The following is a 25,376-nucleotide window of genomic DNA, read 5'->3' on the forward strand; positions in this document are numbered from 1 at the left end:
CACCTTTGAGCAAGTATTGATTTTCATTGATGAGACATTGCTAGCTAGCCACTCTTCTATTCAAATTATGGGAAGAGTTCTCCAGATTCTAGAAAAAACTTAAACGTTAGTTCTCAAAACTGAAGCTGACCTTTACCGGTTTTGATCGCATGAGGAAATTTTTAATATTCATTCTCTCTCTGTGGACAGTCAGTAGAAAATTTTTCTTTTGTAGGATGTTCTTGAAGAGAGAATCTCCCTGGAAGTCCAACTGGAACAACTTCGACCCTTCTCTCACCTCTAAGCCTACTGCCGTTAACTGTGAATTTACTAATTTTGAAAGGGGTATTGGTTTAAAAGCCTATTTAAAGATCCATGCATCATCTAGCTCAGTGCACTCTATTCTACATTAAATGTTGTGGTTCTGTTTTGTCAATTTGTCCACTTTTGTATTTAAGTATTTTAATTTCAGTACAGAGAAAGAAAAAACTTTTTCCTGGAATGTGACACTGCCTCTCATATCATTTTCTGTGAGCATCCGTGATCTTTGTTGGACTTGAGTTTGCAGATTTTTGTCGCCAAAATTTCCAACTGGAATTTTTTAGTGGTTTCTTTTTTCCCGTTGAAACATCTTTGCAGAAGAGGATTGCTAATCAGTTGACTCTAAACTTTAAGCACGTAAACTTTTCTTTTGCTATGGCATTTGTTTTATTGTGCCAGAAAAGAGATAAAACTAGTAATCTGTCATCAGCCAATGTTACTTCCCAAGCTGCCTTTCACAATTGGAAAGTTGTTCACAATTCTGGACAGCCTGCCTCTTTGCAATAAACCAACTTATTCAGGTTGACAGAGTTCTTGCAGGCTGTTTGCCACATCAACTGGATTTGATTTTGTGTTTTTGTTGCATACATTATAGAGTATGTAACCACAGATTGCCAGGTGTTCACATTTTATCCATTCATGATCCTGATTCAGCCGCATGCATATAAAGATTTATGGTACAATTGGTAGTCTGTCAAACAGACCCTTTTCAGTCCTCTCTTTTGTGAAAAGAGTTGGGTGTAAATCCCCAACATATTAATTACACATTACCTAAGCAGCACCTGTAATTGCATGTTTCACACATTACCTTTTAATAACAGATCACATCCACCAGTCTTCACTATAACAAATTGTATTGTCAAGTAATGTGTCAATACCTCTATGAACTTCTAATTCCCAGCGAAAAAAAAAAAAAGTAAAAAATAAAAACCGAACAGTTTGCTTCTTAGGAATTCTGGGGTACCTTCTGTCATCTTGTTTCCAGGCCTTATTTCTCTGGCATATAGACAGGCTTCACTATTAACAGAGTTCCCTGAGTGTATCCTGCTATTCAGGTTGATGTACTGTATTAGGATTTGTTGTATATTGTATGATACACACCTTTTGATCTCATATGTAAATTTGCATTAATTGCTGACTAACAGCAGATATTCTATTTAATGGCTTCTTCTGGCTGTGGGATCATAGATGTTTAACTGCATGGATGTATCTCTGCAGAATCAGAACTAGCAATTGTGTGATTTTTACACCAATAAAACAGCACAATATTTTAATTTTGTTGATTCATCTTTACCTGGGAATTGAAACTAATTCAAACAGGAGGGAGGGTTTTATTACAGATCCAAAGGGAATTTTTGTCATTTTGTGGCATGTGTGAGAACAGTTGATCATAATCCCTTGACCATTTTCTTCCCTCATTTTTTAGCTGTTGGTCAGAAGTGATCAAATTCTCATGGTAATCTGTGGCTATACTCCTTTTGTATCCTCCTATAAGTAAATTTAATATAGTTGTAACTTCTAAAATGTGAATGTTAAGTACTGACTTGTGTCAAAGAAATGTATAGTTCTTTAATCTTCATTTCTAGTTTGATTTCCTTGAGAGTACCTTTCCAATTAAAACTAAATGGATCGCCTGTTAGCAGTCCTTATCTTCACTGTCTGTCTTCTGTGCTTAAATGAAATTCCTGTAACATCTGCTTTCCTTACAAAAATATAGCTCAAGTCAGATTTTTCTGCTGGATATGCTGTTTGTTACAGTGAAAAAGGAAGTATTTCTCTTTTTGGTTATCTTATACAGACTGCATAATTATGGTTAATTTTTATTACTATAACTATTCCAAGATTTTTTCAAATGTCATGGAAGTGTTGCAGGCAGCTTATGTATATAATCCAAAGCAAGATTCCCTGGTATGAAAGACATGAATGTCATAGCTGCATGAAAGACAGTACTTTCTATTTGCATGTAAAGGGATTAAGAAATGATAGCTAAATGGGCAAACGGTTACATATAAATTACATTTCAACTATGTCTTGCCAATTGGTAGATAAAGTGCAAGGCTTTGACTTAAAAAAATAAGGCATAACTAGGAAAATGCAAAAAAAACCCAAACAAAACCAAACCTGAAAACCTTGAAGTTGATGGACTAATCTCTTCTATTATAACTGCCAAGTAGCAAGAACTGTATTTAAAAAAGTGGGAAAAGTGGATCACTTACTGTAGTCAAAGAATGTTAATTTCAAACCAACTGTATCTTGTCCATAGTTTATTTTAAAGTTAAAAATACATTTTTAAAATAGAACTATTTTCATATTAATATTTAAGTATTAAGCCTATGTTTATAGCCACAGGATTCTTAAATCAGAATCTAACATTTTAAGCTTAAATGTAAAAAGCCTTTTACATTTAAATGTGACGTGTACATATGAATTTCTGTAACATCCATATCTTTCTAGTAGAGTGACAAGTTAGTGTCTCAAGTGAAGAACTTAGGCAACCTGAACATTTTTGTGTCTTGCCAACAAGTCTGTTTTTAAGAATTCGTATGGGTTACTTTTAATGCATCATTCAGTGCGTTTTAAACCAGTTTTTCATGATCAGAAGAGCTTCTAACTGAAAAATTACTTATGTCTTAAGAACATCACTGCCAATGATGTTCAGAAGTTACCTCACTTAGTAATGTAACCCAACTTTGATCCCTTATAAAGTTATTTCTGTCTTTTCCATTTGTTTGATCTTGATCCGGTTACTGGATGCATTATTTTTTACAAACTTAGATTGTAAGCTCTTTGGGGCAAGGAATTATGTACTGTACGAGAGGCGTGCTTTCCATATTGCAAGTATAAATGTAGACTACTAAATAGTATGGAGTATGATTCATGTACCCAGCTAGGATGGATGGACGGCTCCATGCATTTCTAAAACACCTGCAAAATGTGTTTCTTTGAACTTTATGATTGGAGGAGTGGCTCTTTTCTCGTCGCATTTGCGTTTCCTTTGTTTCTCCTACTAATGTGCCTCTTTCTTCATTCCACCTGCTTTGGAGTTGTTTTTTTCTCCATTCATTGCCTGTCTTTGGACTGCAGAGATTTCCAAAATGCAAAGGTAAAAAAGCTGAAAAGCCACTTTTTTTGAGCAGCATTTTAAGTCTACCCAATGTAAGCTAGTATTTTCAAGTTTTTTGTATTTCACATGCCCCTCATTTTACTTGCAATTGTACATGAACTAGAGGATCTCTTATTCCTGAAAATGTCTTATGTGGGATAAACAAAGTTGAGGTTATAAAAACTTAAAACTAAAGAAAATAAATTTGCAGCATTGTTTCTTGTGTGAGATGTCTCTGTCCCTTATGGATGGGGTGTGCTGTGTGTGCTCTACATTTAGGGCCAAGTTGACTTACTCTCCTGGGTTCAGCTATGCACAGGTTTTGTCTCTAAATGCAGCTTTATGGATGACCTAGTCTGAATCATTTTCATAAAAAAAACAAAATAAAAAATTCACTTTCTCCTGACTCATTCTAGTCTTAGTTTCTAGCAGAATGTAGTTTCATGAAATGGTAATATGTTACAAAAACATGTTACTCCCAAGTGAGTAATAACAATGCAATTCTTACTCTCTGTGGAAGATTAAAAAATAACTTGTCTATTTTAAACATATTTGCATGCTTAAGTTGCTTAAATATTTTACAAAGCAATCCCTGTGCAGTTGAGTATTCAGCTATACTCCCCAAAGTTCCATTTTTTGAGACCTACAACTTAATTTCATAAGCAGAATTCCAGCATGTTTTTCCATGCATATCGATGTATTAATCATTTATAATACAGCTCTCTAGAAGAAAAGGCATGGAAACCAAAGACTTTATTCTGCAATAACAAAAAAAAAAAATTTAAATGTTACATTATTTTAAGTCTTTCAAAACAACTAACTATTGGTTGTACGAAAATGTCTATATACTAATAACCAAATGAGACTACAGTGTTGTCCTGATAATTAGTACCCAAGCAAAATGTGAACTTTTTTTTTTTTCCACAGGAGTCTTCGAATTAATTGCTTGTCTAAATTCAGTTATGGGTTTGGGGGGAGGGTTTAATACTGTGTAATTTTCTTTCAGTAATATTTCTTTAAATTACCAAATGGGTTTTAAAGGTGCAATTCCTGCTTTAAATGTAGATTGTACACTTACTGTACCTGAACGGTACACTGCTGATCGTACATAATTGTACCTGGCTGTACACTCGTTCTGTACTCCAAAGTGATGTTACAGTACTCTTTTGCAGCTTACTGATATATAGGTATTCCATCTCTTGCATTTAAGTTATGTCAGAAACAACCCTTGTTTCATTATAATACTCAAAAATTCAGAAATGTAGCTCTACAAAATACTAAGTTTGTGATCTCACAGCTGATATCCAAAGTTTTAAGAAGACTATTAGTACTATTTGTCACATTTGACAGCATGCTGTAGTATGGAAAGCTACATTAATTCTCTTCCATCTCTGGTAGAATATGTTCTTGATGCCTTCACTCTTACAGATATGAAGAATGCATCTAATCTGGAATCAGTTGAAATCACCCTGTTTTGACTGGTCTTGATTAAACGTGACAATAAACAAAACAAAACATCATAAGTAGTGAAAGCAATTTAAACTGACATTCCGGGGTATATTGATGAAAACCCAAATTCTAGCAATACTGCTGTTGAATCTTACATGACTGGAGTATCTGTTTCTCAGTCTGCTGAGGAGCTCACAGAGAGAGAGATACATCCTGCTCTAACAATGCAGGTAAACTCTTTGATAGATCCCATGTAGCAGCAACAGTGGCTTCTGCTTTCTTTATCTAACTTCAGAGGTCTAACTGTGTTTCTCTCTCTGGCTCAAAAAAGACTGCATTTAAACTGACAGAAGAGGGTATGGTCCATGGGGTGGAAGAAGTTAAATGTAAGAAAAAAAGCAGCACTTTGAAGCGAGAATGTCTCCTGCAAGGAGCCTGTTGTTTTTGGTATCCAGTTGAAAGGCAAATCGGAAAGAATGCCATTTGAAAGACAGTTGCATTATTGAGAAAGGAGGCACTAAAATCAGAGATTCGCCCTGACACGCAGCTGAGGGAGCGGGAAGCAGAATAAGCATTTCAGCAGTTGCTGCAAACACTTGTGTATGTGAACACTTGTTAGGGGCTTCTGAAGGTCTGGCGCATGTGATCGGCTGTGTGAGACTTGGCGAAAAGGTAGGTATGGCAGGTGGCTTCAGCAACGTGTGCTTTTTCAGCAGAAGTCAAAGGAAATACTTTGGGAAGCCCTATGGTAGCTTAGGAGTGTGTTTCACTAGTACAAGGTGCTGTTGTGCCTTACTTTGCAGATCTTGAACGGATACAGAGCTTGAGTTCAGTCTGACAATACTGTATGTATTTCAAGCAAAATATTATGAAAGTTGTTTATAGGAAGTTGTAATTCAATGTATTCTATCACAAGATGCAGAAGTGATACGGCTCCAACTTTGACTTTTTTTTATTTCCTGTTATGTATCCCTGCCCTTGGAAGAAGAGTGCTGCGATTTCCAACAAACCCCTTTCCTAGAGCTTCTGTGCCATTGTCTTTCACTGCCATCGTGAAGGAAATCAGTCACCTCCTTTCTGATCAGAAGGAATGAAGAGGTCATAGAAGAATCAAGAGGTCCTTTTGCAGTAGAAGGGTACTTAAAAGGAATATATTCCTTGGTTTGCTCTGCACTTTGGGGATAAAGTAGTGTCGAAGCAAGAAAATTCCTGTGGAAAAGCAGTATTAATTCACATGTCATTTTATCAAAATTAAGAGGCTAACTATTTTGATGGATTTTATGGTTTCCACCAAGTTGCTTCCATAGGTGGACTGGCTAATCAAGAAACACGCTAAAATTTGTAATCTCTTAGAACTTTTAGTGCCAAAAGTATCAAATGTTATTTTCTGAATGTTTGGGGATTTTTTTATCCTTTTCTTTTGTAGCCTTTTCAGACAATGGAATCTTTTGAAGTTTTCAGACTTCCTTATTGCAAATAGCTATGCATGTAGAATAGCAGAAAAAATTTTGTTCTACTTGTGGGGAAAAAAAATTGTATCCATTTAAATCCGTGATTGAAGTGGGGTTGCATTTCAACTGTCACAACTCAAGACTGTCCTGATCTGAATTAATACAGGGTGACTACTACCAAAAATTGAACTGAAAATAGATATGATGTTGATTCCAATCTAGACTTTTGGATTTCAATTTTTGATAAAGAGGGATTGTGATGTTCACGTATTATTTTATATTTGTGTCCTCACACTTTATAACCACCAGTAAAGATAAAAGAAAAATGGGGGCAAATAGATTGAACGCTGGATCCAAAGGAAGCCTGCAACTGTGTGTGTCAGTAGGTATAGATGTAGTGCTATTGTCCAACCCAGGTACTTGATACCGTGTGCTTAATTATAAGTCTGAATGCTGTTTAAATTAGGTAGGAACAGGGTTGAGATTTGCAGTGATAGGCTCTTGTGTAATAGCATTCGACTTTATGCTGCATCCGCATGTTTGGATGATCGAGGTGGTGATTTCAAAATTAATTTACTGCGGGAGCCTTTCAGTAAATTACGTGAATTTCTGTGTACTCCTCTCTTGGGCATATAAATTTACCAGTAGACACGTGAAATCGTGCATGCAGCTTGCTTTCTCAGCAAATCCGTATTTTAAGTGCATTCCTGAAACCTTAAGGTGAAAGTACAGCCTGATGCAAACTCATAGTAGTACAGTACGTCTAACTGCTGTGAAGTTGCATAAAGTTAACACTCTTAGTACAAAATTCATTCTTGTGTCATGTGGATTTGCAATCTGCTTGTAGTTGTCTTTCGAAATTTTCAGTTCTGACGTGGGATCCTGTGGGATCAAACCTTCGTTCAAATGAACTCTTCTATCCAACAAGCTGTAAGAAGTTCCTTTTCATTTCCAGCATGATAAATGCGGACTTCCCGCTGTCGATCTCAGCTTCACCCTGCAAACTGCTGAGTCTGCAGGATAAAGCATGTTCCTGAAGAAGTTTGTACGTGTTTGAGATGGTAGACTGAAATTAATAATTTGCTTAAGGTCTGGGCTGACTTCACTCTGGAAATGCTTCTGTGAGAATATTTGAAACCTAGGTTTCAAATGAAAACAAAAGAAATTGTTATCCTGTAAAATATAAGCCAAGTTATGTAGCGTTTTTTAACTTTTTTAAACTAATTTTACTAACCTAAAACTACTTCTAGGCTACTTTGTCTTTCTAGACTGGCGCTTAACATATGTCTGTAGTGTACGACTATTCTTTTTTATTCTTGAGTTAGGAACTAACCCAGTGAGAGGTTTCTGGGTTTGTTGTTAAGATCCTTAAGATCTCTATAAATTCAAGACACTTTATAAATGTACAGCTTTGATCTCAGACCTTGTTTGATTTGGTAGCCTATTCAGCCCCTTATTACTGCTCTGAAAGTATTAAGGTGCTTACAACTTTTAGCCTGTACAAAGTAAGAAAAACACTTTTTCTCAACTAGGCAGCATATTCTTTCATGTACAACCAGTGAAAGTTGAAGCAGGTCTGCCAAGGTTACATTTTGAACTGGCTGTATTGCCAACGTTTAAAATACAAAATGCTTACTTTTTTCTTGTAGTTTCTGTGGGGGGTTTTATTTTATATTAGATTAGATTGAAAATCCTGATACAGAAATGTAAATGATTTTTATTAGTTGCTACGGTAGTCTGAATGGTCTAACATACCCCTATTTTCTTTCACAGGTGCCTTGCAATTTTAAGGGTTCCATATAAATGTTTCTTGTATAGGCACACGCTTAACTGTTAGACTGCAATCGTTCTGGTGTTTTGAAATTTTCAGTCATTTCGGTATTTTGGCTTTTGTCTTAGTGCTGCTGCATTGATCAGGGTGGTCAGATTATTTGCAGCGTACTCTTTCTTTCATTCGCTCTGGTCCCAGTCTGCCAGTTCGTGGGAAAGCTTGGTTTGTTCTTGGTTGTTGCCTGCTCGGGGTTTTGTTGCTTTAATACTGTTAAAGACCTGTATGTTGGAGGTCTCATACTAACCTTGGTATTTCTAAATAGGAGGGGGGAAATTATGATCTATTGCAGTGGTTAACTTTTTAAGATTCAAAACTTAGATCTAACATCAGCTACTAGAAATGTCGTATGGAGGACTTTGGGGTTAGAATGGAGAGATTTACAGCTCTCGTGGAAGCGTGCCGCAAGTCTCTGTGTAAAGCCTTATTGCAGCGAAGTTCGGCACTAATACGGAAACGTGCTGTGTCAGGTCTCATTGCAGAATCAGAGCCGTCGTCGTCTCTGAAACACAAAAGCTTTTGACTGGCGTTATCTTTTGCTGCTACAGATTATCCTTAAAGAAAAGAAAAACAACAACCTTCCAGCGACAGGGGTGTGAAAAGCCAGCGGTATGAGCAAAACTGGCTCCCAGCTCGGTGCAGTGCCCCAGGCAGCGCGACAGCTTCCAGTCGCTTGAGATCAGGGATACTGCCTCGGCAGTGCTTTTCAGCAGATTCTTGCTCGCCGCTCGTAGTTGCTAGGGCACGCGTAGTTGTAAGATCCTGCTACCAGAGAAGATCGCTTGAACGTTAACATGACTTCGGATGCTGCATTCCATGGAAACCTCCACAGCTTCTGGTGTTTGCACATAGCTCTTCTCGCTCGTGAGCAGCTCCCTGGCAAGCTTGCTTCGTGTGTCTGCCGTGTCCGTGCCCTAAAATCAGAGTTAATTGTTTCAGACAGCAACTTCATATTGAAGGTCTGTCACTGGTGGAGGTTTAGGACAGTAAATGAAAGGGATAATAGACAATTGCTTTACACAGCTTGAGAAGAAAAAGATTTTATTTTTTTTAGACACTTACGTAGTTGTAAAACAGAAGGGTGATGGCCACATAGTTGAAAAGCTGTCCTGTAGTTATTCAGATACAATTATTCCTTTAATGCAGAGATCCTGAAAAAAAAAGCTTGTGTTCTTTACTAAATAAATAACAGGGCAGCCTGTCAAATCAACAGCCTAAACTTGAGTTTAAAACTGTGTAGCAGCCCTGGCCATCAGTGAAATATTTTTATTAAAACATTTGAAATTTTATTCTAGGGTAGATCAGAAGTTATAGTGAAAGATATCGTGTTAATAGTGTTTGAAGAAAGACGTATTTTCTGTATTCCTGCATGGAGCAGGACTTCACTCTGCAGCTGAATAAAATTTTGGTGCTGTGAACTCAGTAGTGTTAAATTTCTGTAGTGTTAGGCACTAACAGCTAAAATGCAGCAACATCCCAGGTTTCACTTTGTTCTGATGACGGTTTAAACAATGGAATGATTCTAAAATATTCCTTTTTTTTTTTCTGCTCTAGAATATCTATAGATGTTTTTTCTTTTGATCAGAGGACAAGACCATCTTGAGAATTGAATTCAAAGAAAGGATCATTTGTTGTCAGAAGTACACAAATCAAAATTACGCATTCATTGAGGCATTCAGCTCTGAATTCTGCTTACAAATTCCAAAATAAAAATGGTCTCTAGGCACCTGCTTAGCAAATAGTAGCAGTTGCTACAGAAATACTGGTATGTGCGTTTCTGTCTGTTTTCTTGGTCATGTTTTTCTTTTAGAATTTATATAGTAAGCTGTAGCTTAAAAAGATAAAGAAAACAATGTAAAATAATTTTACTCCTTATAGCCTATATCTGGTGATTTACATGTCGTTCTTATTCATCCTGCAGCTAGTCCCGTGATTCAGAGATATCTTATTTTCTGTGATATGTTTTGAGAATTATATGGAAACCTTTTTGCATTTGAGTAGGAAATACATTGTTTAAAGTATTTACTTGCATTAAGCTTTTAAAATTACTCATCGGTCTAGCTACTACTATAGTTTCTGCCAACCTATTTGGCTGACAGAAGCCTTAACTACATGTTGCAACGATTATGATTATAACGATTACAGTGAAAGCTTTTGAAGTAAGTATTAGGAATGAAATCAAACTTCCTGCAGTAACAAACTCCTGAGAAAATGCTTTTACAGGCTCTGCGTCCCCAGCCGTAAGTGTCTGAATTCATCCTGCGTGACGGATTTTAGTTACAAAGCGGCAAACGTGGCTCACGTATCCTCATGCCTCTCTTTCTTGTAAGAGCCCAGTGGCAACCTGCGTTTCTCTTGGGCGCCGCTCCAATCTGAGCAGTGTTTGTCCGACAGAGGTGTGAATGGTGAGCCGGGAAACCTTGATTTCACCTAAAGCAGACGAGGCTAAAGCCCAAGAACTGAGGGGCGGGAGGATTAAGTGAGCAGCTGGCCTCCGGGTACGCCGTAGGCATGGGCCAAGTCACACTCCCCGCAGGGAGAATTCGTCAGCTCTGTGTATATAGTAACTGTGTAGTAGCGGGGGGGAGGAAATACGAGTTGGTTTTCCTCTTTAGTAGCCAACAATAACGTAACTGCTTTATCCCCGAATGAGTCAATGTGACGCTTAGTTGAATTAATCATGCAGTCCTTATCCCCTACTGTATGTGGTGACTTCTACATGCTGTTTGTGTTGAAGAGCTCATAAAATTTAGCTGTGCTCATCCATTTCTTTATCTATTTGCATGTGTTAAAAGCGCTTGATGAGGCTTTAACAACTTGCGGATTCCTAGTCCAAACTAAAAGGAAATGAGCTAAATCGTAAGTAAGAGCTAAGCTAGTAACACTATTCTCTTCAAAAAAAATGTTCCATATTAATAGTCAGACGCTGTTTATTTTGGGACTTGGAAAAATAACGCATTTCAAGTGATAGTTTAACTAGGCAAAAGCAGACAATGCAAAACTGTTTTATAAACCTGGTTTCAGATGAAAATTACAGATCAAGCTAAAAATTATCAAAACTAAACTCTTTAGAGAACCAAGTGGCATTATAGGCATCTGCAGTTATTTCAGAATCTGAGGCTTGCTTAAACAAATCTTAAAGTACACTGTTATTACGGGAAGTTAGTATTTATTGTATTAAATGGGGTTGGCCTTAATTCCTTAGCAAGTGTCATGTGAAGTGTGTCACTGGTTTGTTGTTTTGGGGTTTGGTGTTTTGTTTTGTTTTTTTTTTTCAAAACCTAGCTGAGGAGGATCATTAGGAGAAATATTAAATTAAAACTGATTTTCTTGGATGTAAAATCATGAACTGCAACTTTAATTTTTATTGTTCTTCAGGATCCAGACGTCATACACTTAGCCTGGGAACAAGACCGTCAATCGAAGCATATGCCTGGAGTACACCATTCACTGGGGAGCAGACCGATGCCTTTTGGAACGTTTAATTATTTTGGTAGTTTTAACAGGAAAAATCTGAGTTTGCTTGCCCAGGAATTCAGGCTCAGTTTTACTTCAGGCCTTTTGTACAGAAAGGGGGTGAGAATTGCCAGGTGAGAATCCCTTGCTCTCTTGTCTCTCAGCCCTAGCGCCGCTCTGGCTGGAGCAGTGGTCTTTGTACTTGGTCAGTCTTTTACACACTGACCTTCTGACCAGAAGAAAAAACTTTTGGCAGCTACTCATCGGAAAGAGACTGCTCGTAATGGTTCCGGTCTAGGGAGAAGAAGAGAAGGAATGCCGTGGTATCAGTGCCGGGGACAATCATCTAGCTAAACATTGTGTAAATATGTATAGCACAACAAAATTGTTAGTGTGAGAACAGATTTGAAATAACTAAGCGATTTTTTTTCCTCCAGGTATTAAGAAATACTGTTTTACTTGTATCAGTTTTATCTGACCACGTTCAATTAACCCCTCACTCGCATCTGTTCCAGCTCTGGCCGAGCGTCATTCACTGCCCGTCAGCAGCAGGCAGGTGTTCCACCACTTCCAGGAACGCAGGGACTCGCCTCACACAGCAGTTGCTTTGGAAGACGAATGCCATAACCACAAACATCCCCCCTTCCTCCTTCTTTCCCTGAGCTTGTGCTGCTCAGGTCGGGAATATCCCTTTGGTCAGTTGGGGTGGGCGCTCCTGGCTCTGTCCTCTCCCAGCTTTTTGCCCATCCCCAGCCTACTCGCCAGGGGATGCCTTTGTCACCTACTCCGCGTTTTCCATTGCAGTGCTGCAGTGGCACCGCTTTCCCTGTGCCTGCTTTGTGCTGCGCGTTGGCTGGTACTTCTGGGAAGTCAGCAGAGGATTTGGTATGTACGCATTCATACGGAGGATTCTGGCTTCTTTTTATAGCGAGTGAAGAGGGCTGTGATAATAAAGCCCATGTTTTGTGATGACGATAGCCAGATTGCTCAAGGCATAGATCACTGAGAGTGAACTTAGTTATTTGTAATTAAAAAGGAGTGAATTAAATTAAATGAATTAAAACGGAAGTATTGCTGGCTAAAACATGCGTGTTAGTAATCCTAACCAGTCTCTGAACTCAGAACTGGTTCGTGTGTGACATTTGACACACAGCACCAGATCTGATGGCATGAGGAGCGATGAGACGCAAGTGTGTTTAGAAGAAACAACTCAAAGACGCAGTAAGGCTGCTTGTGTCCTTGTGTGCTTTGGGATAGCCTAGGACAAATTTGTCTGCCGTCTTCATTTTCAAGAAGGGAGCTCTGTCCCCAGCTTCCCTGCGATGGGTAACCTCTGAGCAGCTCCTGTCTTTTTAGAAAAAAGTACCCTCAAAGCACCTGTTATGCCCACAGCAGTCGGGATTTATACAAGGGAATAGCTGGGGGAATTACCTGTGTGAAAACAGGAGTTTTGATTTCTCATAAGAGGGTGTTTCACCACCCTCACAGTAAAGAATTTCTTCCTTATATCTAATCTAAATCTCCTCTTTTTCAGTTTAAAACCATTACCCCTCGTCCTATCGCTCCACCCCCTGATGAAGAGTCCCTCCCTGTCTTTCCTGTAGCCCCCTTCAGGTACTGTAAGGCTGCTATAAGGTCTCCTCAGAGCCTTCTCTTCTCCAGGCTGAACAACCCCAACTCTCTCAGCCTGTCCTCACAGCAGAGGGGCTCCATCATCTTCCTAGTCCTCCTCTGGGCCCGCTCCAACAGGTCCATGTCCTTCTTGTGTTGGGGTCCCCAGCACTGGACATGGCACTCCAGGTGGGATCTCACGAGAGCAGAGCAGAGGGGCAGAATCGACTCCCTCAACCTGCTGGCCACCTCTTTTCCACATCTTCTCTAAGACACTTTCCTTTCCTATTAGTTTTTCTTCCTGACTTTTATTTTCTCTTTTTTGTTCATTGAGATTCCACAGATGTCTCTTGGAGTGAGGTAATCTACATCAGTGACGCAGGAAAGAGCCGTCGTCTTTCAAACACTGTATCCCTTTATCAGTGTGAGTTCAGGCCAGGAAATACTCAATGTCAATACACTTTTATCTCCATAAACAACTCTTCAGGAAACAGGATAACAGAGAAGCTCATTTTATGCAGCCACTTAGGTACTTTTATAATTACAGGACTCTCCACAAATACGTTATAGTATTTTTTTTTTTCTTTTCCTGCAAGAGCCTAGAAATGCGATTAGTTTATTACCACCTAAAGAGAAGCTCAGTCTCGCAAAGATGTTGCTACAAATTTTCTTGTATGAATCCAAAAGATAATGAGCGTGTGCTATTAATGGATTGTGTAAAAGACGCAAATGTGTATCCAGCAGGAGATAAAAGAATTTTAATTTCCTAATTATTTGCAATTAGTGCATTCTTTGTGACTTGCAATTGCCTGTGGGCTTAAGATGGTTGAAGAAAAAGGTGCTAATTCTTGTATAACTCTAAACAGCTGCTTGAGAAAGGTATTTGTTTGTCTCCATATTTTGAATTGTACCTATGTGTTATTTACTTGCATAAATTGCTACAAAAATGATCAAGACACCTGCCAGCCCACACGATCATAAATTACTTGAAATGTGTTTGAAGTTGTAAGCCTAAGCAGATTTAGATAACAGAGACCAAAAAGGAAAAAGAATTCTCTTTGTTGTAGAATAGCTTAAGCTATGAAAACTGCTGGTTAAAAGTATGTTTTGGGACCACTATGCGTTACAACGCTGCAATATACAGCGCTGGCAACAAGCTGCTCCTGAGGGTACAGTGCTCCTCCTGAATCAAAGTGAGCTGCAGGAATGTCATTTTCCTTGTATTAACCAGCTCTGCTGGTGACCTCTGCCACCAAAAGTGGCCTGGCACCTTTACACACCTTGAGGCGTGAGGCTAAAACGTGATGCTTTTTTTGCTTGATGTGCAGAAGTCTGCATGGAAATAAGGCCATAGTGCTTACAAGGAGAAGTTACTGTGCAGAAAAGGGTAATTGCCCAACTATTGGTTAAAGAGTGGAAAAAAAACACCCTTGGCTTCCTTTTGTGAGAAGCACGCTGGTATTCTAGTTCTCCCAAGCTGTCTTTGGATTTCATGGTACGTACCCAGCAGCAGGCTGGGACTTGGGGGTAACTTCACCATCATGCAAAACTTCTAGAGAATCTCAACAACGGAGACAAATCACGTAAAGAACAAGAACATCCTAAGGAAGAGCACAACTGGGATTCTTACCAGTTTGTTAACCATTGAGACTTGCCTGATAGGTGAGGCAGGGAACGACAGTGTCTGAGGCTGAATTTGTAGGCAGAGCATGCTGAGCTGTTAAAATGATCTTTCTGTCCCCAGCTGCACAGCACAGGCTTTGGCACTTTGTGTGATTCTGAAAGGAGCTGGAGCTCATGGAATCCACAACTACATCTTGTGGCTGAAGAAGCACCTTCTCTGAAGATGCCAAACAGCAGGCGTCTTTTGTTCCCTGGCCATGGGCCCACTTTGGGCCAATGAAAGCTTCACTCCCAAGTAGAAGGATACAGGTTTCATTCCTGGCGCAGTAAGTATATACAATATAGAATCTGAATGTATTGCCTAAAAACTGAATATAAAATAAGCCTAGAAGCAAAGGCATAGCTGGATGACCCACGATAGAAACGAGCCTGATTTTACACGAAAACAATTTTTTCTCTGACCGTGAACATGAAGATGACACCAATTAATACCAGACTATTTATAACACAGGAACGACTACAAAATTGCATATTTGGATTTATTGAACAATAACTGTTTACTCAATTTTGGAATTTCACAATACTTAAATTATGGGGAGTGCTAGCAGGTATGATAGTTCTAGTTTAGTGACACAATTATTCACAGTAATGAAAAAAAGTAAACTCTGCAAACATTCAGACCATGCAAGAACTTGTGTCTTCTTAACACAGCTGAACAGATAGCAACTTCTTTAAAGGAAACGTCATATTTAAAATGTTTTACTTTATTGTTAATAAATTAATCTGTGGCATCACTGATCAACAAAACACTTAAGATACAGTGTGCAGATTGTCTACATACTGATCAGACAGGCAACATCATCACTACCTTCAAAAAAATTGGAGAAATGCTAATGATATATACATATATCATTTTCAACCATATGAACAACACAGCAGAAAAAATGTACTTCCACGTTTCCCCAATTTTTCTATTAAATAAGGCAATGATAAAAAGCATAGTGCCACAATAACCTACTTAAAACTCTAGATGCTGAGTCCTGACATAATGCAGCACTCAGAGGAATGTGCAAAAATAAACACTTGGATTTGCACTTTGATTCTTCATTGTGTAAAATTAAAAAAACAACCCAACCAACAACTGTTCCAGATTCCACTGTCAGGAAAAACAAAAGAAAAGCTTCTGAAAGAATCCAAGTTGATAAAGCTGTTCTTTCAGCCCGTGGCACCATTTGGAATATCTTGAGCATCTGCTAAATGCAATTTTTGGCTGAAGCAAACCATTAAGGAATAACACCTTCACGTGTAGATGAGGTATAAACAAGAGTTTATATATAAACTTTATATATAAACAAGTGTTACACAGAACTAACCTTAGTCCTGTCATGGGTATGCACCAGTCCAGAAGAATTCAGTTCTATTAAATCCTATGCTAGTTCTCAAAACAGTAGATTAATCTTCCTTGATGAGACTTAAGCATTACATACCTCCAGAATTAGCTGGTGGATCAAGGGGGATGGCAGATTATTTTTATGACTATTATGTGATATTATTATCACATTCCACTTGTGTTCTTCATGAGACCTAGCCTTAAAAGGCTTTTTACGGGCACAGAGAATGTATATACCAGTGCAGTATCTTAAGACCCAAACCGGAGTGCCACCTTCCTCAATGCATACAGAGTGTGTAACATCAGAAATAACTAGACTGCAGTATAAACTGAATGTATCACTCCTCAACTGTATCCTTAGCTTATCAAAAGCATGACTTAAAAGACAAACTAAGACATTTAGCTTTATCTTCTTCTGGGTGGGCTATGAGCATGCATTTGTTCAAGTACCAAAGCTCTGCTGAAGTATTTGACTCAACCATAGTCTGACCCTAGAAATAAAAAATTAGGTAAGTCCACTATTCACACTAAAAGCAGTGATAAAAAGCTGCACTTATTTCTAGAAAAAAAATTGGAAGGTAATAGGATTCACCTATCAATGGGACACAACATTGCTGAATACTATAGGAGGAATGTTATTATGTACGTTTGTTCCAGAATGTCTCAGCAAGACGCATGTAGAAAGACCCTGCTTCTGATGGGCTTTGTGACTGTCAACACATTGTCTAACGTGGTACACGCTAGCTAAGTGAATCACCACATGAAAAAACAGCCTGTAATTGAAAGTGTTAAGATCCAGTCACTTACATATTGGAAGAATCTAAAAATCCATACTGTGTAACAGTGCTAATTTAAAAAAAAAAAAAAAGGACATTACTGAAGCAATCTGACTCCTATAAAGACAAGAGTTACTGGGGAAATATACTGTGATTTGATTGCAGTTAATAATTATGATGCAAAATAGACATTTAAGGAAAAGGATACATAGATGAATTCAGTTCTTCTAGCTGCAATATAAGTGTAGAAAGTATCAGAAATGGCATTTCAGTTAGTCAAATGCAACAATTATGCTGATATGATAAAATAAATACATTAAAACAATGAAGTAAATCACTAATAGTTTGGACTGAAAATTATGATTTTTATTACATAAAGCAAAGCAAACCTGCACTGAATTCTACACCAACAGAGCCAAGTCCCAAATTAAATTCAAATCTGCTTATCTCAGGAAATTTAAAGAAATTTTAAATTTGGGGTTTTATGGACATAATACACTAGAGAAAGAAGAAACTGGAAGTGTGGAATATACACATCTTTCCTGGATGTAGGAGGATGGACCACAGGGAAAATGGTCGTAGTTCCCCGGTACATTGGCTGTCTCTAAACAGGCCTACATCCTCAGACAGTTACAGCTAGGCTGCTCCACTCACCAAAACAAGCCTACAAAAAAAGGCAACAAGGTACTGTGTTTTCCCAAAACCCAGATAAGGGCAGGGCTTACATCTTGGTTCATTACAGAACTGTGTTCTCCTCAACTGTAAATCACTGCCCACCCACCAGTGTTTGTTTTCCTGAGCCAAGTTCTGTGGGCAAAGTTCCATGTTTTCTACCTTCCCCATACTTACATCTGATAGCAGCCTATCCAGGTTGGAGTCGCTGGCTAGCTTTCTTTTATCTTCAGGGAGTTCTTCCAGCTCCCCATAGAGCTCCAGATTGAGGCGAGCAAGTTTCTCCTGCATACTCCGCACATGCTCCATCTGTTCTATGGAACATTCATTTCCTAAAAGGATGAGCAACAGCTTTAGATAAAGAAACCTGAGAGAGTAAATGAAGGTGTGAAGATGCAGCTTTTTGCATCAGAGGAATTTAAACATCAGATTTTCAAGTTAATTTGCTTTCTCAATGATTTCTCCCTGTTACACAGACTGAAGTTTCTGTCATCCTGTCTAGTGTTATGTTGTGATAAACTTATGACAACTATCAAATGTACTAGACTGGTTTTTAGAATATATGTTTTTTCTATTCTCTGAACTTCTCTCTGATTTAGGAAGGCCCTGTATTTTTAACTTGAAATGTGATCATGATAAACCTTCTTTCTAATTTTGATTAATCTTGGGGGTTTCTTGCAACTGATGCTTTATATAATACAGGCTTTTCAGGTTCTCTTGTAAAATTGGTGTGGAACCAATGTGTTCACCTAACACTAAACTTGCAAAAGCATCTTTCTAGTCAGTACAGGGGAAAAAAGGAAGCAGAAGAGTGTCATGTTTTTTCTGAAACCTCCATCAGTTGTGACGTAGTAAGAACAGTAAGATGCTAAGTCAGAAGAGTAAGCTGGGTAAAATGCAACTTACATTGGATTACATAAAAGTTGTTACAAATAGTCTAAAGTGTTAATATGCAGCAAAATCAGGTGTTAAATACAGTTACTTCCTAATATTCCTAAATATCATAAATAAGTGGTTTTAAATTTGGTATCTTCAATCCATAAGCCAAGGTACGGGCTTTGGTAAGGAATGCTGGAAGGTACAATGAAACGTTATTTGAGTAGTCTCACAACAAAGACCTTACAATAGGACTAAAACATCTATTAATTATATTAAACTTCATTTCATACAGCAGAGACCAATATGACAAACTGGCAGGCTGTCCATACAGCACATTTCTTTGCAAATGTTACCATTGTATAGCTATAAAAACAATTATTGTATACAGACAATTCATGCACTTACCAAATGCTTGAAGTTTGCCAGAATGGAAGTCATTCAGGAGACTCAGAAGTCCCCTTTCCATTTCCTGGACATCCGATACATCTGTGAGAAAAGAATGCTGGATGGGTGCTGCCTGTGCCCCTTTTGCTTCACCTCCTGGAGGTTTTGCTTTCTCTTTTATTACACTGAAAAAAAAAATAATTAATAAAACCCAAAAAGATTACTTCCTGCTTCCACTGAGAATCTGAAATGTAAGATGAGTTTACATCTGGGCTTTGAAAATGAAATGGAAAATATATAATACATATTTCAATCACTCCTTTTAAGTTAAAAAATGGATCACCAGTTTGTCTTCAGAATAAAGAACAACATCACTACCTTGACAGTTTGATACTGCAAAATTAAGAATTCCAACAATGTGGTTTCCTATTAATAGTGGGAAACATCAACCAAGCACATATACATAATGGCCACTTAATTATCTCAAGAGGACCATCACCCAATAATGACAGATGGTGCATGGGGCATTATCTACATTAACATCACCCCAAAAGCACCTGCAAGCTTTTTTTAAGCCAGAAAGAAAAACCCTCAGCAAAAATACGCTCCTGTTGTCACAAACACCTACAGACTGCAACCAGTGTGAAAAACACCTCGTTATAATCTATACAGGAAGGTGACCTTGCCTCCAGATAAATTTTCTTAGAGCTCCTTCTTCCCACTTTCAAATAACATCCACATTTTGTAAAACTCACCATCAGAAGCAACCTCCCAGTCTTCTAACACATACCAAATGGAACTAGTCCGTGCCTGAACAAATGTTAAACGTGCTAAAAATCCTCTACAGCCCCCTCTGCAGCAAAACCATCAAAATTCCTGGATCCTCACACATTTTTCTCTAGACATAAAATTTATTCAGAGCACCATGTGCCCATAGAAACTACATGAATGACATTGAATAACCATTATAGGTCCAAATGAACACACAATCGATATGGAAGCTCAACACTCAGTTACCAGTAAGAAATAGCATATTCCATCTCTGATCCACAGACAGACAGACTGCACCCTAACCTAATACAATTCGGGTAAGGGGCTGTTTTCATCCCCGATTTTGCCCATCCGTATGCGCACACAGCCCTCCTCTCATGCTGGCATGGCTGCTTCCGCAGCCTCATGGTGAATCTGTTCAGAATCTGGTTCAGTGAAAAATTTAGAGCCTAAGAATTCAAATTCAGAATACTATGGGCTATTAAAAAACAAAATGTAAAAAAAAAATCACAGGCTTAGCAAGGAGGTTTTATTTAATTCGTGCAGATAACACTGCTTGCAGAATAACAGGCCCCACCCTTCCCTTGAATACTCCTGGAAAATTTATTTCATTAGATTCTTGTGGATGAAGTGAAAACTCATTAAATACTCCTACTCCATTATCAAAACAGCAGTTCATCCTCACATTGTTATGTCAATTACCACTCCTGCTGGACTCCAGTTCAAGAAATTGTCTGTATTATCACTGCTTGGAAAGCTTCACTGAACAATTGAGTAAGAATGTCCTTTTCCAAAACTTAAAGCAAAAAGGACATTTTTTTCTCTAGCCAATACTGTGGGCTACAAGAAATGAATTTCTAGTGCATTCCAGAACAGTGTTGAGACTTAAGTAAAAAGTACAGTCAGCTGCAGAAACCACCGATTTATAGCACTTCAGCATTTATTATTGTTTCTCTCAAAATATTAATACATTTTCCCTGAAAAATAATGTATAGACAGACTTTACATTGCAGAAATTCATTATTCATCAGGCCAATACTGGATCCTTCAAACAGACTATCTATCTGTGCCAAAGAGGACAGTTCAGTACTTAATCTTCAGGTCAATAAACTCAGCTCTCTCCCTAGCTAACATTTCACTTTAAAAATCCCTCTTTGCTTATTTATCTACTGTATCTGCCATGGTCGAGAAATATATTTTCAAACATGCAGGAAAATTAACATTCTCAAATTGAAATAGATGTATCATCAATAACACCCAAACTATTCCAAAATGGCACTTCCTAAAGATCTGAATGCCTCTCTGTGCGCATAAGTATGGCCTGGGAGCTACCGCTGCCCCCACTGATGGGTCTCCAAACAAAAACACCTGGAAATGCCAGTTCTAGCTCATCCTGTTCAATTTATGTCCTTCATTTCCTGCCCTGTCAGTTCCAACCTTGCAGTCGTGTAATATTTTATTTGTTCCACACAGCTGTACATCTGAGGGTCTGCTGTCTCCTATATGATGCTCACATTTGCCATATTTGATCACACAACTTTTGTCTTTCACCAGTCACACCAGGCTACCGCCTCTTCAGCTATATTTTTATCAGTATGAGCCTACAGCATTGTGTAACATTTTATAAAGCTTACAAGAAGAGTATCGAGCATGTTCCTTTTCTGTAAAATAGCCGTTATATTGCATTAAACGCAAATCGTTTTGCAAAATAAAAGACAGGTCATAAAAAATTTTCATGAGTCTGAAGTTCTTTCTCTTTATTCCCACACAGTCTAAACACCCTTTAGGCTGTTTGAGCATCGGCAGGTTTCTGGCTCCCACTTCCACTGAGCTTGCAAGATGCTCCCAAGCTTACCGTTTTAACTTTGGTTTTTGTACCGCAGGCTGTGGTGCGGGATTTGAAAATGCTGTACTTTTACTGACTGGCACTGAGCTTTTCTTAGAGTTTGCAACCTGAGCAGGGTGACTGGTAGATGATTTGGGGCTCCTCCTCTTGATTTTCCTTTCTTCCATTTCTTCCAATTTACTGCATGTTGACTAACTTCTTGTCCTCCAAAGGGAAGAAAAAAAGTAAGAAACATCCATTAAAACTGGCATTTACAGTATAAGCAAGGGAAAAAACAGGTCACAGTGCATGGAAATACAGTTTTATAGTTTCTTCAAAGATGAGCAGTCACTAATTTCTTCAAACAAGAGAATCCAGTTTTCTGGAGAAGCTGCCCGGGCCTGTCTGATCAGCAAAACAGGCAGGAATTAAAATCTTCAGCATCAGCTTCAGCCGACAGGTACCTCAAAACAATCTCAACCTTTGCGTCCCATGGATTATTGCTAGAAAATAATCCTGTAGACTACTCAAGCCCGTGACAATCAAAACACTGAGAAATGACGACGGCATGAGGAAGCTGTCACTCACCCTTGACAAACAACCTCCTCTGAAGGGAGAGGCAACGGCCTTGTCAAAACTCAGTGGATGCCCAGTTGTTATTGCTACTGTATATGCTATTGACGGGTGCCACCCAATAACATATAGGCTGTATTACTGCTATTATACATGCTACTACCGGGTGCCGCCTAATAACTTCCTCGCCTTGGGAAACGCCTCCCCCGCAACCCACCGCCCCGCAGAGACGGCAGTGGGTGCTGTCAGGGGAGCGGCCGCCACGACTGACCCGCTGAGGGCCGCTGCCCGCTCCGCGCCCGACGCGACCTCCTCTGCCCTCAGGCCCGGCCAGCCCCTACTACGCGCCGTCATTTTATTACCACAAAGACTCGCGACGCCGCCTGTCGCTCCGTGAGGAGAACGAACGACCACCCTCCCTCCCCAACCGCCGCCCGTTAAACGGCCGCCGAGGCGGAGGCCCCGCCCCCCTTCGCTACCTGTGGGGAGGCCCCGCCCCCGCCGCCGCGCGTGCGGACCCCCGGCCCCACCAGCCCCTGGGGAAGCGGCGGGCTCGGCACTGCACGGCCCGGAGGTCACATGACTGCGGCCCGCCCCGCCCCGTCCCGTCCCGCCCCGCGGAGGTGCATTGTGGGAGTGCCCCCGCCTCCGGATGCATTGGCAGGCGGAGCAGTAGCGGCCGTTAACGGCTGAAAGGGGCGGGGCCTGCAGCACTCCGAGGGGCGGCCGGGGGAAGGGGGGGTTATGGGACCCTCTCGGCACGGCGGCTGCCGAGATGGGCGACTGTCTTCGGCCTCGGTGCCTCCACAGGGGCGGGCGCGGCGGGGGGGCGGCAGGCCGCATGCCCGCTGCGGAGGACCCCCCCCGCTTCCCTCCGCTCCCCCCGTCTCCCTGCAGCGCCTCCGTGCGCTCCCACTCCGGTTTGCGCATGCGTGGCAGGCTGGGCGCGGAGGCACGCTGAGCGCTGAAAACGACAAGTCCCGTGGCTCCGAAATGTTGAAACACGGCAGGAGAGGAAAAGGGACACTCGCCTCCTGGGCAGCAGTGCGTTTCACGCCCGATGGGACTGCGGGAGCTCTGTCCGCGTCCCCCGCGGAGGTGCAGGGAGCTCCAACATGAAGGTTTTTTTTGAAGGTTCGGGTGCCAGGCGGATTCTCGTCGGTGGCGGGGCCTGTGCTGCAGGTGGCACCATCGCTTCGCACGCCGGAGCTCCTCAAGCCTCGGCTGTGCTTCACCTTTCGCTTTGCAGCTGTTGAGCTCTCTGTTCAGAAGTAGCGGCGGGGAAAGAACAGGCCTGATAAAAAAGGAGGACCCCCGCCTCTGTCACACAGCTTCATCGGGATGTTCTCGGGGGGTTGTAGGTCCAAGTTAAACGAGGAGGACCCAGCTGCCACGTTTAGTTTGATACGGCTCCGATTCTTTTCCGATCTCTATTCCAGTCTTGAGTAGTTGGCTTACAGGAACTTAATTTTCAAGGCAGGCAATATTAGCAGGGTGTGCCTACCTGGCCTTAGCGACTAATAAGTTCAGCCCCCCCTCCAGTCTATTTCCTGTTATTTTCTCTATTGTAGAGGAACTCAAACAATTGCATTTCAGGTCATCGCTTGTCTCTTGTGCTCCCTGTCAGTGATGGCTTTGTGGACTTGAATGCTTGGCACATCTTTCCTAGCCATGGCTGGTAGCTCGAGGTGTTTTTCTCCCATGTGACAGTAGTTTGTTGCTTAGAGAGATGAGCTTACCGACTATCTCTACAATTTGTCTGTCAGCTTGAATTTCTTCTACTTGCAATGAGATCTTAGTTTTTACCTAAGAAACACGTTGTTTGTAACTGTACATTTTCTGATGAAAACTCTCGGACATTGCTTACACACCAGCTGTGAAGAGTGGTATAATCCGCGTCACCCAGGGCGAAAGCACTGGCCAGAGGCTTTACTGATGTTTGCAAGGGTGCGTTTCAATATAAAGCTATTGTATGACTTAACAGAGGTATGCAACTAGGGTGCCTGACTACCTCTGTCTAGACCTTTTGTGATATCAAAAATCTGATTCTTTAGTTATACCCTGATCCGGAGCTGCCTTACAGATCTTGAATTAGACTCATGGGGCTATTAGATGTAACAGGGCCTCATCACAACTTTTGTGGGACATTGCAGTTGTGAGACTCAGTGGTCACTTTGAGTGTGAAGAGGGGAGCTGTCACAGGGAGACTGTATTTGCAATGACCCTCAGGTGAAGGACAGGGACCAAATGTGCACTGAAGGTCATTCTGCAGTGAAAGTAATTCCTCATAGCAGGACACAGCTTGGATCTGAGGAGCTCGATCAGTTCTGAGATCTGTATCAGTGATACACTGACAGTTCACTCATGGGAATAAACAATCTTGGGGTTTTTACGTGTAAGCTACAAGTCTTGTAAGAAAAAAGGCACAAGTAGGAAGAAAGAAAGAAAAAAGAAAGCAAGCTCTGTAGCATTAGAGATACATTAAACAAAAAGGTGGTGGTATAAGATTTAAGGGAAAGGTAGAAAAGCAGAAACATTTGTTCACTGTCTTTTTGATTCTGTAATACAATCAAATCTGATATCTAGTTTGGCATGCATTACAGGGACACAAGACCTAGCAAAATTCACACAGGCTGTAGCCAGTCATGAATTCTCAGCCATAGGGATGCCCAAGTAGAATTCTCATTCACACACATATATGTGTATGGGGGCTACAAAAACTGTAAAAAGCAAGATTTACAGACAGATAATAACGATGTAGATAATATCGATACTTTTGAGATTCGTATGAGATAAGGACTGTTTCTGCAGGGTAGCTTCAGAAATGTTTGTGTTCATTCAGTTCATTTTTCACACGCTCTATGAGCAAGTAAATGTACCCACCTTTTGTATGTAGAGGTGTGGTTTGTTTTTTCACCTGTGATTAAGGGTGTTCTGTGTGTGCAGAATAAAGCAAAGAAGTTTGGCAGTTAGGATGGAGGGTGACTAGGTATCCTTTGTTTCTACCACAGCAGTTGAAATAGAATGTCTTATGGGCTGTTTTTAAATAAAGGGAAAATCTTTCCATCACTAATGCAAGTGTTTTTAAAATAAAATTATATTCAGAAAGCAATTGATTCCACAGTCAACCCTGCTGAAGTTTAGTCTCTCAGTATGAGGGATCAAGTACAGTAACTTAGTTACTTGCATAAGAACAGTGCATGATTTCCCTGGGACACCCTAGAAAAGCCTTACAGTCAGTTTTAGCACACAGGTAATGTTTTGCTCCAAGTACATTTGTTATCA

The 25,376-nt window shown here is 40.1% G+C and overlaps 2 protein-coding genes across 18 annotated transcripts in view; one reads left to right on the top strand and one right to left on the bottom strand.

Moving 5' to 3' along the window:
• REPS1 (RALBP1 associated Eps domain containing 1) overlaps window positions 1-3,631 on the top strand; it is a 65,607-nt gene extending 61,976 nt beyond the window's left edge. For 12 of the 14 annotated variants that reach the window (XM_054194216.1, XM_054194225.1, XM_054194218.1 and 9 more), the window contains one exon: window positions 215-3,631. In XM_054194216.1, coding sequence (XP_054050191.1) covers window positions 215-283 — 69 coding nt within the window. In that variant the 3' untranslated portion in view covers window positions 284-3,631. The remainder of the gene's footprint in view (window positions 1-214) is intronic. The other 2 variants (XM_054194226.1, XM_054194229.1) reach the window with 1 other exon arrangement.
• Window positions 3,632-15,346: 11,715 nt separating this feature from the next.
• CCDC28A (coiled-coil domain containing 28A) lies at window positions 15,347-22,688 on the bottom strand. 4 transcript variants are annotated; one of them, XM_054196384.1, is made up of 6 exons: window positions 22,571-22,688; window positions 21,549-21,743; window positions 18,944-19,107; window positions 17,837-17,991; window positions 17,196-17,218; window positions 15,347-16,091 (listed from the first exon to the last, which is right to left on the bottom strand). In XM_054196384.1, exons 2-6 carry the CDS (start codon window positions 21,704-21,706, stop codon window positions 16,037-16,039), a joined length of 555 nt encoding a protein of 184 aa, XP_054052359.1. In that variant the 5' UTR covers window positions 21,707-21,743; window positions 22,571-22,688; the 3' UTR covers window positions 15,347-16,036. The 4 variants fall into 4 exon arrangements, with proteins under 4 accessions (XP_054052359.1, XP_054052358.1, XP_054052361.1 ...); XM_054196383.1 differs by lacking the exon at window positions 22,571-22,688 and adding an exon at window positions 22,454-22,544; XM_054196386.1 differs by lacking the exons at window positions 15,347-16,091; window positions 22,571-22,688 and adding an exon at window positions 22,454-22,544 and having other exon boundaries at window positions 17,211-17,281.
• Between the last annotated feature and the right edge of the window lie 2,688 nt (window positions 22,689-25,376).

The sequence above is a fragment of the Rissa tridactyla genome, chromosome 3 (genome assembly GCF_028500815.1).
Source record: "Rissa tridactyla isolate bRisTri1 chromosome 3, bRisTri1.patW.cur.20221130, whole genome shotgun sequence".
NCBI classification, from domain to species: Eukaryota; Metazoa; Chordata; class Aves; order Charadriiformes; family Laridae; genus Rissa; species Rissa tridactyla.